General features: G+C 45.8%; 1 protein-coding gene across 2 annotated transcripts in view; it reads right to left on the bottom strand.

The window, feature by feature from the left end:
* Nucleotides 1–11,801: 11,801 nt before the first annotated feature.
* CABP1 (calcium binding protein 1) overlaps nucleotides 11,802–15,284 on the bottom strand; it is a 13,390-nt gene continuing 9,907 nt past the window's right edge. For both annotated transcript variants that reach the window (XM_011355883.1, XM_011355884.1), the window contains one exon: nucleotides 11,802–12,255. In XM_011355883.1, coding sequence (XP_011354185.1) covers nucleotides 12,230–12,255 — 26 coding nt within the window. In that variant the 3' untranslated portion in view covers nucleotides 11,802–12,229. The remainder of the gene's footprint in view (nucleotides 12,256–15,284) is intronic.

The raw sequence follows: 15,284 nt of genomic DNA, 5'->3' as shown, positions 1-15,284 counted from the left end.
TTAGGGTAGGGCGCACCGACACGTCGCCAGCACTTCCGGTGCTCCAGATCTTGGGACCGAATAGGCTCTAGAGGAGGCGTGGCCGACTTTCCCGCCCCCTCTTTCTCAGGGAGCATGAACATAAACTCTAATAGAAGCAGTGGACACTCTTCCGACCTGAGACTCAGTCTTTTTCCCCGCGTGAGGCAGAGAACACATCCTCCTCTAGAGAGGCCACATGCACAAGTCTTCAGGACAAGAGTCCCACGAGGGCAAAAACCCTCCCCCGCCCCTTAGCGGCCTCGAGGCTGGTGGTAGCGTCCGGAAGGCTATCCAATCAGAATGCTCCAACGCAGCGGAAACGCGTGGCTTTGTGGGGGAGGGGTTCCAGATTACCCGTGTCTCCATGGCGACGGCCTCTGGCCAGCCCCAGCGGCGGAGGGGGCGGGGTGGGCTGGGGCTTCCCCCGCCGTGCAGGCTGGAGGTTCAGTCTGTCTCGCACAGGCAGAACCCAAGCTCCCTGTCCGCTCTTTGGCAGTTCACGCAGGGCTCTCCTACATTGGCTATCCATGCGCTGTGGTCGCTACCTGAACTCCTGCTTTTCAGATAGAGAAACAGGCCAGAGAAAAGGGTGGAGTGTTGTCCAAAGAGTCACTCACACTGCAAGATTAAGGAACAGCCAAAGCAAAAAACCATTTCTCTGTCCCGGAAATACTTATAGAGCCCCTACTACCAGGGTCGTCATTCTAGCAGAAAAAAAATATAGGACGCCCAGTTAAATTTGAATTTCAGATAAACAAATGGGACATACTTATATATTGTCTAAAATTCAAATTTAACTGGGCTTTTTGCGTTTTAAATGACAACCCTCCCTACTAGGTGCCAGGCAGTGAGCCTTGAGCCGCAAGGAAAAAACAAACCGGGCATCTTGCATGAGAATCAGTCCCACTACTCAATTTATTGTTTAGTTAGAACAGTGATAATTGCTAAAAAGGAACAAAATGGGGTACCGAAATAGCATTGGTAGGGAGTTTAACAGCACGAGACTTCCTTCCCCAGTCCCAAGGTCAGACCTCACAGGAGTAACTTTTGGACTGGCCCCTCCTGGTCCCACTACTCCCCCACCACTGCCTATTTTGCAAGGACCTGGACTTGCTCCCTCCCCACCTCCCCTGCAGACGTGTTTCCCCTCCCGCAGACATGTTTCCCCTCCCAAGGCCTCTCTGGGGCCCTGCATTTGGGTTTCTAATCTCACTTTCTTCTCTCTGAAAACTGTCATCTTTGGAGGAACCTAACAAGTCAGAGCTTGAATAGCCCTCAGAGCAGAGGTGATGGGGGCTTCCTCCCCCCACCCACCAAGGCACTTGACCTACAGAGCCAGCGTTCTAGCCACATACCACACTGCCTCCAGGAGCTCACATTTATTTTATCCTCAAGGCAGCCTAGTCCAGGAGAAAACTATCACAAATACGGATTAAACCTTAACCTTAAGCCTTCTCTCAGTCCCCTAGATCCTTGGTCACTGGAGGTGAACAAGATTCCTGGCCAGCCCCAACTGGACTTTTCAGCTTCCATTCTTGCCTGAGCCACCCTTGTACTGAGGAGCCTGGCCCCATTTTTGAGATTCATCTGCTTGTAAATAAGGCTACCTCTTAGGTAAAATGCAAGTTCTGAGACCTTGGAGGCAGGATGAGCATGGGATCTGAGTTACACTGCCTAGGTTCCAATCCCCGCTCCAGCGCTTTCTCACTGTGTGGCCTTATCTCATGAGAGTCTTACACCCTATGAGAGCCCCATAACTCACTCTCCCTATTTATAATTGAGAAAACTGAAACCCAGAGGGATAGGGGCCAGCATTTTTCAAATGGAAGTCATTGTTCCTGCCAGCAGAAGTTAGTGCCTACAGAATGGGTTCTCATCAGAAAGGTCTAGCTCAGGGGCAATCTTCCAGGGGCAAGGAGTGACTGGGGTCTGGGGAGGGAGTCAAGTTTCTCTCACAGCTGAAGGCATATCAAGAGCAGGACTCAGAGCTGGGATGGGGGTGGAGGCAGGAGGCAAAGGAGTTAGGGTTTCAGCTGCCAAGCCAGACTGTAGGGCCTGACCCCAAAACAAGATTATATCCTAAGACACTGACCTACAGGAGTCCCCAAATAGCCCCAGGCCTGCTCTTGGGGCTGGCAGACCACAAAGCAGGGAGTCTGAGCACTGGGAAAGCTGAGAAGGGTGTCAGTCCCCAGGCCATTTCTCTCTGGACAGTGGGTTCCAGCATCCAATTTCCCCTGCCTGCTGTGGAAGGTCATCTCTGAGAACCCAAGGACACTTTGAGTAGCTACATTTCCACCTCCTTCAGCTGGGGCTGGTTTTACGCAAAAATTACTTCAAATATCTGGAGCAAAAGAAACTCTCATACATTGCCTGTGGGAATGTTATAGCCATTTTGGAAGACAACTTGGCAGCTGCTTACAGAACCAAACATACTCTTACCATGAGATCTGGCAGTCAAACTCCTTGGTATTTACTCAAAGGAGTTGAACACTTCTGTCCACACAAAAACCTGCACCCAAGTGTTTACAGCAGCTTTATTCATAATTGTCAAAACTTGGAAGCAACCAAGATGCTCTTCGGGTGAATGGATAAATAATCTGTGGTACATTCCAGACAATGGAATATTATTCAGTGCTGAAAAAAAAAGAAATGAGCTATCGAGCCATGAAAAGACGTGGAGGAAACATAAATGCATATTACTTACTAAATGAAAGAAGCCAATCTGAAAAGGCTATATGCTGCATGATTACAACTATATGACACTCTGGAAAAGGCAAAACTATAGGGACAGTAAGGTCAGTGGTTGCCAGGGGTTATGCAGGGAGAGAGGAACAGACAGAACACAGGATTTTTAGGACCGTGAAAATACTGCGTGATAATGTAAAGGAGAGTACATGTCATTATACATTTGTCCAAACCCATAGAATGTACAACACCAAGTGAACCCCTAACGTAAACTGGACTTTGGGTGATAATGATATATCAGTATAGGTCCATCGATTGTTACAAGTGTCCCACTCTGGCAAGGGTTGTAGATAGTAGGGGCAGTCGGTGTGTGTGTGCAGGGGTTAATATGGGAACACTATGTACCTTCCACTCAGTTTATTGTGAACCTAAAACTACTCTAAAAATAAATTTACTTCAAACTCTTCAGTACCCTTTCAGGATGGAGGATTTTCCCTCTGTGGAGTGACAGGAATGAAGATTTGGGGGTCAGACAGATCTGGGTTCAGTTCCCTTCTCAGTGGCTTCCCAGCTTTGTGACTTCTCTCTAACCACTTCTCTCCTAAAATGCAAATAAGATCATCCACCTTACCTTAGATACAGATAACAAACTGATGGTTGCCAGAGGGGAGAGGGGTGGGGGTTAGATAGAAAAGGAGGAGGTTAAGAAGTATAAACTTCCAGTTATAAAATAAGTCACAGGTTGTAATGTACAGCACAGGGAAGAGAATCAATAATATTGTAATAACTATTGAATAGTGACAGATGGTTACTAGACTTAATGTGGTGATCACTTCGTAAGGTATTTTATATACAAATGTTGAATCACAATGTTGTACCCCTAAAACTAATATAATATTGTATGTCAACTATAATTTAAAATAAATTAATTTAAAAACTGTTTTAAAAAGTTTTAAAGATCAGACCTTTCACAGTTTAAGGATTAAATGAGGTTGTTTCAAAATGAACACAAATTATTTTTTTCTGTTTGTGGGATAAGGCATGTAAATTCAGACCCTAGTTGAGCAGGTTCTCGATAGCTGTTGGTTCCCAGCCATTTGATTCTCGCAACCACTTCAAGAAGTTGGGCAAATAGTGTTCTCATTCTGCAGATGAGAAGCTAAGGTTCAGAAGGTTAAGTAATTTGCCCACACAATGAAGAGCCAAAATCTGTTTTTATTGACTTCTAATCTACTACTTTTCCCCTGAGCCAGGCTACCTATCAGACACAGCTTGGTGCAAATCATAGCTCCACCATTAATCACTGTGTGACTTCGAGTAAATGAATTCAGCTTTCTGAGCCTGTTTCCTAATCCATGAAATGGAGAGAATTGTACGTACATACCTTCCAGGATTATGAGAAATAAAAAGATATATTTTAAACAAGGAAGATTAAAATGATATGTTTTCAGAGCTAGCATTGTGAGACTTTTGAGCCCACAGCTAAGTGCTCACTAAATATTAGTCATGGATGTTTAGAGGCACAGAGCCCCAGATTCAAAGCCTAGCTCCACTTTTTAGAGCTGTATGGCTTTGGGAAAGTCATTTCTCCTCTCAGTTTTCTCATCTATAAAATGGAAATAATTCTAACACCCACCATAGAAGGGTGTTAGGAGCCCTTAATAGAGTGCCTGGCCCATAGTAGGTCCTCGGTGCACAGTGACTATTAATTATACGAGAAGAAATAATTATAACATGTAATACTGGCAATTTGCAAAGGCCTTGGTGAAGTGCTCAGGCTAAGGAGTTGGGAAAAACCCTTCAACCAGGAGAGGGAAAAGCCAAAGGGAACCAGAGTTCAAAAGCGGAAAATGAGCAGCTATTTGAGCCCCCAGAGGCAGTTTCACCTTGACCTACAAACTGAAAAGGGGTGTGTCTTCCTGTACAGATATGGATCAGAAGAACAAAGCATGCTATTAATTAAGTCTTGCCTATTTTAAGTTTATGGAATATTTTCCCCCTTAAAGATAAGCTCACAATAAAAGTTCAAAAGGTAAACACAGAGAGGGGGTGGAGGAGGCCAGCCCTGCCTTCTGCTCAGCCTGCCCTGCCAGCCCTTGGACTTGAAAGTGGGTGGTCTCGTCTCAAAGCCAAGTTTCCTCAACCAGGGCCTCTAGTGGTTAGACAGCAGGGGAGAGCAACCCAGAGAGACGGGGTGGTATAGCAAGGTATTGCCTAGTCCTGGCCCCAAATGGGCAACTTGAACCAAGAGAAACCTGGCTGAGTCTCCAACTTCACCAGAGGGAAAATGGACTTGGCTTTTCTTCACTTCCCCCAGGAGGATATGAGTCACAGGAAAGAAGCCAGCTAGGCCTAGGGTTACCTAGGACAACGACAGAAAAACCAAGCACCTTCTCATTTGGATGGCCTTGGGCAAGTCACTTCTCTTCTGCACTTGTTTCTTCACCTGTAAAGGAGGTGCTGAGAGCCTCCTAGGGTTGGAATGAAGATTATATAAAGCAAACTTCTGGAGAGCGTCCCACACAGCCATTGTAAGCACTCCATATATGTTAGCTGTTCTTATGATCTCCCGGACTCTTTTCATTGCGTTAAGGACACATTTATAAGATCAAGAGTGCCAAGAATAGATTTGATTATCTACTATAGGTGTAAGGTTGGTAAGTCACATCTCTCTGGAATTCAGTCTCTTCATCTGTAAAAAAGGGTGGTTGTAAAGATGGGGTGAAATGGTGAATAAAAAGAACTTAACGCAGTGCCAAACAAGACCTCATAAGTAAATAAAGCAGCTTCTCTATTTTTTTCCATTCTCTTCCTAAGAGCTGGGCAAATTAGGGAAGAAGAAGAAAGAAGATAGCCAGTGCTTGCCCACAGGACTGCAAATGGCCTTTAGACCAGAATGATCTACCACGATGAATACATCATATCTGCACCATCTAGTATAGTAACCACCAGCCATATGTGGCTAATGAACGTGTGAAACGTGGCTGGTATGTCGAGGGAACTAAATTTTTATTGAATTTTAATGATTTTAAACGAAAACAGCCACACGTGGATAGTGGATACCATATCGGACAGCCCAGCTTAGATTGTAAGCTTCATAAGACCAGCCATCGAATCTGTGTTTTTGTCCCTGTCCCTAACACTCAGCAGAGCACCCGGCATATAATCTGTGTTCAGCTAATATTTGTTGAATGAAAGAATTAACAGAGGCAGGAACTGAAAAGAGAACATTTCAAGAACTGTTTCCCTTCTCTTTCCCATGAAGTTTCCAAGACTTACCTGTAAAGTGGGAATAATAGTAGTTCCTACTCATAGAGTTATGAGAATTAACAAGTTAATATTCAGAAAGGCTTACTAGAATACCAGCAACATAACTGTTATACAAGCGATTGTTAATTAAAAATAAAACATATCTAGCCTGGGTGAACTCTTCCTTTTTGGAGTGTATATCCGTTATATTTAAATTTGGTTGCAAGGGCAGGAAAAATTCAAAGTAATAATGACATAGGAGTCTCTCTCTCTCTCTCTCTCTCTCTCTCTCTCTCTCTCTCTCTCTCTCTCTCTCTCTCTCGTAAAGGAATCTAGAGTGAGGCATTCCAGGGCTTTTGGGTGGCTTCCAGAGGGGTCAGGGACCCAAGCTCCTCCTATTGATTGTTCCGCCATTCTCAGTGCTGACTTCTCCCTCATGGTCCAAGATGGTTGCTCAAGCTCCAAGCCACAAGGCCACATTCCAGCTAACAAGAAGAAGGAAGAGAGGCAAGGGAAGCCTGGCTCTCCTTTTAAGGACGCGTACTAGAAATTGCACACACCGTTTCTGTTCATTAGCCAGAACTTAGGCACAAGGCTACAGCTAGCTGTCAGAGAGAATGAAATGTAGTCTTGATTCTAAATGTCATCAAAAATAAATAAATAAATAAATAGATAGATAGATAGATAGATAAATAAATAAATGATTTTTTAAAAAGATAAAATGTCATCGAAATCAAGAGTTTTATTACTAAGGAAGATGGGGAGAATGAACGTTGACAGAAACCCAGCAGTATGTCTCCAGAACTCTAGTTCTACCCTAGGACTTGGTTCTTAGTGATCATTTCTAATATTTTAGCTACCAATACTCGTGACAACACGCATGTATATGGGACTGTTCAACTCATGAGCTTTTCTGTCTGTTACCTGATCTGATCACAGTTATCCTTTCAAGCAGATATGTTGTTCGTTGATGTTGTTGTTGTTGTTGTTGTTGTTGTTGTTGTTGTTGTTGTCGTTGCTATGATTATCCTCTCCCTTTGTACAGGTCAGAAAACTGAAGCTTCACCAACTGGCTCAAGGGCCCAGAGATTGGTAATGATTGATCAAGGACTGGACTCTGTGTCTGTCCAACCGTCAACTCTTTCTTTCCCATTCCATGGCACCGCCTGTGACTTCGAGGCCCTTGCAGCACAAGAAAACTGTCCCCAAAGACCCGACATTAGAGCAGAGTGAGACCTAAAGTCAGGAAACCACCAGGGATGGGGCCTGGAGCCCTTCCTGCACCTGAGGCCAGCAGTCACAAATGGTTGCCATCCTCTGCACTCCCAGGCTCACATCCATTTGGCAAGTATTTACTGAGCGTGCAGTACTCACTCGGCCAAGCACAAGGGGTTCAGGAGACAGCAGGGAACAAGTCAGACAAGATCCCTGCACTTATGTCCCTCACACACCAGCCAGGGAAGACACACGATAGAAAAGTGAACAAATATATTCATTTATATATTCGTGGATTTTATTTTCTTATTCAATAAATCATTTCTGAGTACCTACTAGACACTGAAGACACATTGTAGTGAACAAGGTAGTGAACAAGGTAGAAATGGTCTTTGCCAATACAGAGTTTACATTCTAGTGAGGGCAGGGGGCATTGAACAATAAGCAGATAAAAATATATCATAATATAATGTAATAAATATGTCACATCATAACTTTCATGTATGCTGTAAAGAATATAAATGACATGTGGTAGTGACTTCCTTCCTTCCCCAGTGGAAAAGTCAAGGAGACGTTTAAGCCCAGCCCCAAGAAATGAGAAGGATCTAGAGATTCAACAAATGCAGGCAGAGGGAATGGGATGCTTGAAGGCCTTGAGCCAGGCCCTCTACTAAGCATCATGAATGGATTATTTCTTCACAACACCCCACCTGGGAGGTGCAATTGTTATCATTAATAAGGGATAATGAGGCTCAGAGAGGAAGAGGGAATCTCTTAACACATATATCCCTTAACTCCCTTAAGTGGCAGAGCTGTGGTTAGAACCCAGGATCATGGTTCCTCCAAAGCCCATGTCTTCATCATGATACTCAGCCCCTTTGTCCTCTCTCTAGGACAGGCAGGCGTCAGTAAGAGAACAAGAGTAGGTGGCAGGCACCTCCAAAAGTGCGACAGGATATTCTGGCCCTGCAGCCTGAGCCACAGGCACAGCCAACAGGATCGGGGTCACCTTGCAGGACCAGGCTGTGCAGACAGTCTTTCTGTGGTTATGGAGCCAGATTTAAGCTGTGATTATCTTGTCACTTACCACAGCCATTAAAGAATGCCATAGTTGGCTCTCCTTTCCCCTTTCTCTGAGAGGGGAATCACAGAAGCATGAGAGAGGCGTATGGAAACAGGAAACAACAACACAATGATAATTATTGCAAAAACTTTGATAATGCTTATGGCGTGCCAGGCACTGTTCTAAGGGCTCTGAGTACACTAACTTGTTTAATCTTCATGACAACCTATACCATCATCCCCATTCTACAGATGAGGAAACTGAGGCCCAGAGGGTATTAAAACTTACTCAAAATGACACAGCTAAGTGACAGAGCTGAGATCTGAATCCAGGTAGCTGGCTCCTGAGTTCACTTTTTTTTTTTTAACATTTTTATTGTCGAATAGGACAAACAGAAAAGTATACAGAACAAATGTACAAGTTAGTGAATTATTATGAGGCAAACATCCTTGTAACCACCACCTGGGTCAAGAAGTAGAATTTTGCCTGACATCCTGGAAGCCCCTATCTATCTGTCCCTCCTCTCAACCACAGTGCCCTCCCTCCTGCTCTCTGAAAGCAACTGCTATTTGGACTTTTTTAGAAATAATTTACTTGTATTTATGTTTTCTTTTGCCTGAGCACACATCCCTAGACACTGCCATCTAGTCAGGCCCATTTTCTTTTTAACTCGATACCTTTTAAGTCTCTTTAAATCGACAAGTCCTCCCTCCATCTCTTTCTTTTCCTTGTAATTTCTCTGTTGACGAACTGGAGCTTTTTGACTTGTAGAGTTTCCCAGTCTGGATTTTGCTGATGAAATACACATAATACAACTCAACATGATCCTCTGCCCTCTGAATTTCCCACCAATTGGCCGCTAGATCTAGAGGCCGGATCGGACTCAAGGTCAATCCTTTCAGCAGGACCCCAAGGGGTATGTTCTATCAAGGGCGCAGAATGTCTGTTCTTGTCTGATCAGAGCCATGCTCGTAACCACATCGCTGCAGGGATGCTTCACACCTGCCTTCAGCTGCCCTGTGATTTGCTCCACACTCTGGACCTATCTGCCACAAAGTCGAGCCTTTTATAGGCATCGAGGTTTCTGCTGCCATGGGCCTGGCTCACACAACAAGGCAGCCCCTCAGAGGTCCCACCTGAGCCTCTGCATGCTCCAGGGTCTGCAGTGGGATCGGGCCCTGCCTCTCCAATGAGTGTCATTTCTCTCTCCACCCCTCCCTCCAGATCAGGACACCAGGCAGATGGGATTCTACTTCACTTCCCAAAGGAGCCAGGCTCTCCCTTACCTCTGGGCCTTTGTTTATGCTGTTCCATCGACCAGAGACACTCTTCCCCTCACCTCCTCTAAATAAGCACGGCTGATTCTTCAGGTCCTAGCAAATCTGTCCCTTCCAAACCACCCCCACCTAGCCAGATTCGATTGGGTGCCTTTTACGTATCCTCACTTCTCCTAGGCTTATCTCCTAAGTAACCTAGTAAGGAGCACTTCCATCGCTACATTATACTTGTGTTTCCCTATCCATTTTCATTCCTAGAGTTTGAGCTCCTTGAAGATAGGAACTCTGGTACAAGACCCAGCACATAGTAGGTGATCAATAAATATCGGTCGCATGCACATTAGGTACCCCTAAATAGAAGACAAGTTCAAGGGAAGGAGTTTTAGTTTCAGCATAGAAAGAGACAGAAGTCCAGCCCGTGGGCCTTCCCTTGTCCTGAGCATAATGGTTCCTCTGAACAGTGGCCTGACTATATTGTCAAGTCACTTTCCCACAGCCTCTGTGTCTATGAATTTAGGAGGCCATGACGCTGGAAACAGAAGCATCCTAGCTGACACCCTAACTCTACCCTGTAGCACCCCAGGGGCTCATCCTGTCAGCTGACAGAGATGCCCACAGAAGCCTTCTTTCCACAAAAGGCTCCTCTGACACTCTGAGGCCATTGCATTTCTGAAACAGTGCAGATCTGGGGTCTCTGGGCAGAGCTACGTGGGCACAGGAGCAGTTAAGGCTGGCTGTAGGACTGCCTCGCAGGGCATGGAGCCAAGGGCTTAGTCTCCGAATTGGATTATTAGAGTGAATTTGGAGCTCCCAGCCCCGCTGGCCACAGGGACATGGGGATTACCCAGGCCTCTGGCCAGGTCCACAGTCTTTCCTACATTCCCTGCCATGTCTGAGAACAAGGATCATCCCTGGGCCGTAACGCGTGGGCACAGGATTCTCTACCCACTTCCCACTTCCAGCCTTTAGTCTTCAGCCTCCCTCAGATGCCTGGAAGCATATCTGCTGCCCACCTGGCTGGGATTTGCAGCAGTGTTATTCAGTTGTGGTCCAGGGACTGGCAGCATCAGCATCCCTGGGAGCTTGTTAGAGATGCAAATTCAGGGACCCCACCTCAAACACTGAATCAGAATCACCAGAGTGGGGCCCAGATCTGTGGCTTAACAAATCCTCCAGGTGATTCTTTCACACACTAAAGTTTGAGAACCGCTGCCTTGGAGTACCTGGGTCCACCCCACTCACCTGTACGATTATGTCCCATGCCTGTCAAAGATTCTTGACAACATTCACCCGCAGACTTCTCCTTTAGATTCCTTTAACTCTTCACCTTCACTTATCAGAATCAATTATCATGATTATGATGGATTATTTAATATTGGCACATGGCACAATTCCACTGCAGTTATGTGAATAGTAGATCCTGAAGGTGTGCAATGCAATGCCCTCAGAGCACTTACTGTGGACTTTATCATCCTTTGTTGTCCCTATATTACACTGAGGAAACTGATGTTCACCCAAAGTCACACACCAGATAAACCCAGGTCTAACTACTCAGCTATCCTGCTTCCCTGCTTTCCGCTTGCTGGGGACGATGGCAGCTGTTTCTACATCTGTCTCTGCATACACACTGGGATTTCCTCCGGGGCAAAAACCTTGTCATCACTTCCTCGGGAAAGCCTCCCTGATCTCCTCAGAGGAGGGCAGGCCTCCTTATCATACCCTACCTGAAAGTCCCTGCACTTTCCCCTAATAGCAGTTATCACAATTGTAACCATATAATGATGTGATTATTTCATGTCTGTTTCCCTGACCACTATGAGAGCTCCAGAAGACAGGAAGTGGGGCAGACCCTGCTGGATGCTTACCCAATATCCATTCTCCTTTTCTTCTACAGCAGATCCTGGAATAACGTCGTTTTGTTCCACAAGATGCTGTAGGAATCTAACTCCCGTTTATGTCAATTACCCTATGGTAAAACTGATTTCGTTACACGTTTTGCTTAAAGTCTCAGACCTATCAACGATATTAAGTGAGGAGCTTACTGGAGAACTTGACTTTGTGGCAGTTGCGTACCCAGCAAAAACACTACATCCCCCAGTCTCCCTTTCAGTTAGAGGCACCAGGTTCTGGCTTCTGAGATGAGTGAGGAAATAGCTGGATATCTAAAAGATTCTCAATAAATGAATGTTCAATGCCGGAATGTCCAGACAGTTCTGGGCGTGCAGTTGGTACTCAGGAAACGTGTCATCTAACCAGCGCAAGAAGGAAAGGCCCCCACGACTGCCTCTCTCTTGGAAATATTTTTATTGGTTCTGAGATAACAGGGCTGAGGCGAGCTGGGACGGGCACAGAGCTAAGGAGGGCAGCAAGAGGCTTTGCCCCAGGGCAGACATGCTGTGTGGGATCTGCTGGCCGGCTCCCTGGCCCGCCCAGCCAGCAGTGGCTGGGCACATGGCACTTGGCGCCTTGCATGACCTCTGCGGGCTTGGCACTGTGGCCTCCTTGTCGGCGGGCACCCCCTTTTCCAGTTGCAGGAGTTGTGAGTCTTTCACAGTGCAGGGGTGGGGGTCCGGGGTGGGCACCTCCCCGGGTGCAGGCAGGCCCCTTCCACCAGTACATCCTGGGCTCTCGGCGGCTACGGCGGGGTGAGGCCAGCTCTGGCTTCTCTTCTCCCCGCCTGTGGGAGCTTGGCAGTCCTGGAGGGGCCCTCACGGCCTCAGCGGGACATCATCCGGACAAACTCTGGGAGGGTACAGGAGAGGGTAGGGAGAAAGCAGCAGTCAGGGCCCCCGCTCAGGGTGCTGCTTTCAAATCTCCCTCAGATCCGTGTCCCCTCTCCACCGACACTACTCCTGACTTTGTGCTGATCCCCCACATCCATTCTGCCTCTTCCAATTCATCTGCACAGCAGTTAGCTGAGCTTTCTAATCTGCATATCTGAGCCCCTTCTTAAACCTCTGGATAATGTCCCATATCCTGACATGACCTCAAGGCCCACCCCTGCTCTGACCCCAGCTGACATCTCCAGCCTCATCTCTCACCACGCACCCCCAATCTCATGCTCCAACTGTACAGATCCTTCTTTTAGCAACTTAGGTGCAACTGGTACTTCCTCCCTCCCTCCCTCTGACCTTTCAGCTTTCCTGAAACTTGTCCCGTTTCCTTTTTTTTTTTTTTTTCCAAATTAGACTTTATTTTTTAGAGCAGTTTTAGGTTCACGGCAAAATTAAGCAGAAAGTACAGAGAGTTCCCATGGACCCCCTATCTCCATACAGGCACACCGTCCCCCACTATCAACCTCCCCACCAGAGCGGTACAAATGTTCAAATCAATGAACCTACAGTGACATATCATCACCCCAAGCCCATAGTTCCACTGGGGTTCACTCTCAGTGTTGTAAATTCTATGGATTTGGACAAATGTGTACTGACACATATCCACTGTTATAGTGTCATATGGAATAGTCTCACTGCCTTAAAAATCCTCCGTGCTCCGCCTATCGTCCCCACCTCCCTGCACAGCCCCTGGCAACCACTGATCTTTTTACTGTCTTCATAGTTTTGCCTTTTCCAGAATGTCATACAGTTGGAAGCACACAGTATGTAGCCCTTTCAGATCGGCTTCTTTCACTTCGTAGTATGAATTTAAGTTTCTTCCATATCTTCTCATGGTTGGATAGCTCATGTCTTTTTAGCTCTGTATAACATTCCATTGTCTGGATGAACCAGTTTATTTATCCATTCACCTCCTGAAGGACATCTTGGTTACTTCCAGGTTTTGGCAACTATGAATAAAGCTGTTATAAATATCCGTGTGCAGGTTTCTTTGTGGAGGTAAGTTTTCAACTCGTTTGGATAAATATCGCTTCATTCTTTTTCACCTGGTAGCTCCTACTCATTTCTTAGGTCTCTGCTTATTTATAGCCTTATCCAGGAAGCCTTTCCTAATCCCGCCTCTGGCTTGGCACGCATGCCCCCTCTGTATACCCCACAACCCATTATACTTCTCCCAAAACAGCATAAACTATTCTGTTGGCTCCTGTCTTCCTTGCTGGTCTTGGGCTCTTCAAAGCAGGGCTCAGGTCTCAGCACACAGTAGGTGTCTAATACATGCTGGTGAAATGAATGAGAAATGCTGAGCTGTTATCTGTGGGGAGCACTTACCTGGAAATGAGCTGTCCTGAGATTCTCAGATCTGGTGGTAGCAAAGCCTTCGCTCCATCTAGCCACACTCTCTTCAACCTTGAAGACCGACTACTCCAACCTTGAAGTATTAGTAGCTGCTTCTAATCCCCAGAAAAGGTCTCCCAACCTTTGTGTTCTAGACACACTCACAGTCTGGCACATATTTATCTTGCTTTTCTGCTCAGAATGCAAGTACCTGGAGTACGGAGTCGATGTTTTACTGTACTTTCCCCCGTGTATCCCACGGTGTCGAAAATGGCGTCACGCAGTGTTATGTATGTTGTGGTTGAGATTCCAGTCCTGGGTTTATGACCCAACTCTGCCTTCTACTGATAAGGAAATCTTGAGCAAGTTATATTCTGTAAACCTCGGCTTCCTTATCTCATGAAATAATAATAGTGAAATCCATAGAGTCATTGTGAGAATTAAATGAGGTAATATATGTAAAGCTACTTAGTACAGTGATTGGTACATAATAAATATATAATAAATAATAACTATTATGATTATTACTGATGTGCCAGGTACTGAGTTAGGCGGAGAAATGCGGAGATCAAGGAAACAGGGTTCCTCTTCCCAAAAAGTTCAGAGTCGAGCAAAAAGACAACTATAGCTAGTAGTTAGGGGACAGTGTGAAGAATAAGGGTGAGTCAGAGGTGCCATAAAACTCAGAAAAGAGGAAGTTCATGGAAGAAGGGCTGGAGGAAGTGACCCCACTTCTGGGTCTTGAAGGATGAATAGAATTTAGTCCAAGGGAACAACAGAATCAGAGGTATCCTGACAAAAAGAACAGGGAGTTCAAACGAGAGCCAAGCAGGTTCGTGGACAAGTATTTTAGTGCGGCTTTATAGAGGGAGTGGAGGAATGGTAAGAGCTGCAGCTGGGGAGGTGAGCTGTGGTCTGATCTTAGGGGCCTGAGTATCGGCTTGAGAAATGTGACATTCAAAAAATACCTACTATGGATGGATGCAGGAGGAGATGGACAGTCAGACAGATAGAGATGTATAGAGATGGACAGGGATAGATGAATGGATGGATGCGAAGTTCAATACAGATGGGGAAGTCACTCTACAGACAGGTGGATAGATAGATCAATGGAAGTATGGGTAGAAATATAGGCAGATGGAGATATATATAAATGTATGAACAAATGTAGAGAAGTATAGATGCATAGCTAGATGGGGAGATGTACATGGGTAGATGGGTGCACGGACGAATGCACAGGTGAATGTGTAGAAGAATGAGTTGATGCATGGATGGATAGATAAGTGAATGAATAAATGGTTCTAAAGAAGATTGTTTAGAGATGAAGGATTGGTTAAATGGGTACCTGGAATGGATGAATGAATAGCTGGAGAGACAGATATGAACTGATGGATGGATGGATGGATGGATGGATGGATGGATGGATGGATGGATGGATGGATGGACGGACGGATGGATATAGGGATGGGATGCAGACTAGAGTGGTGCCTAAATGGAGGGGTGGCAAAATGGAAGGATAGGGGGATAGAAAGTTGGAGGGGACCGATGGTCGCATGATGGATATACAGTTAGAGGCTCCATGGATGGCCACTACTGCCTTGG

This window comes from Pteropus vampyrus, unplaced genomic scaffold (genome assembly GCF_000151845.1).
Source record: "Pteropus vampyrus isolate Shadow unplaced genomic scaffold, Pvam_2.0 Scaffold23, whole genome shotgun sequence".
Taxonomy (NCBI): domain Eukaryota; kingdom Metazoa; phylum Chordata; class Mammalia; order Chiroptera; family Pteropodidae; genus Pteropus; species Pteropus vampyrus.
Note: the sequence above shows the minus strand (reverse complement) of the source record. Positions and strands in the feature narration are given on the sequence as shown.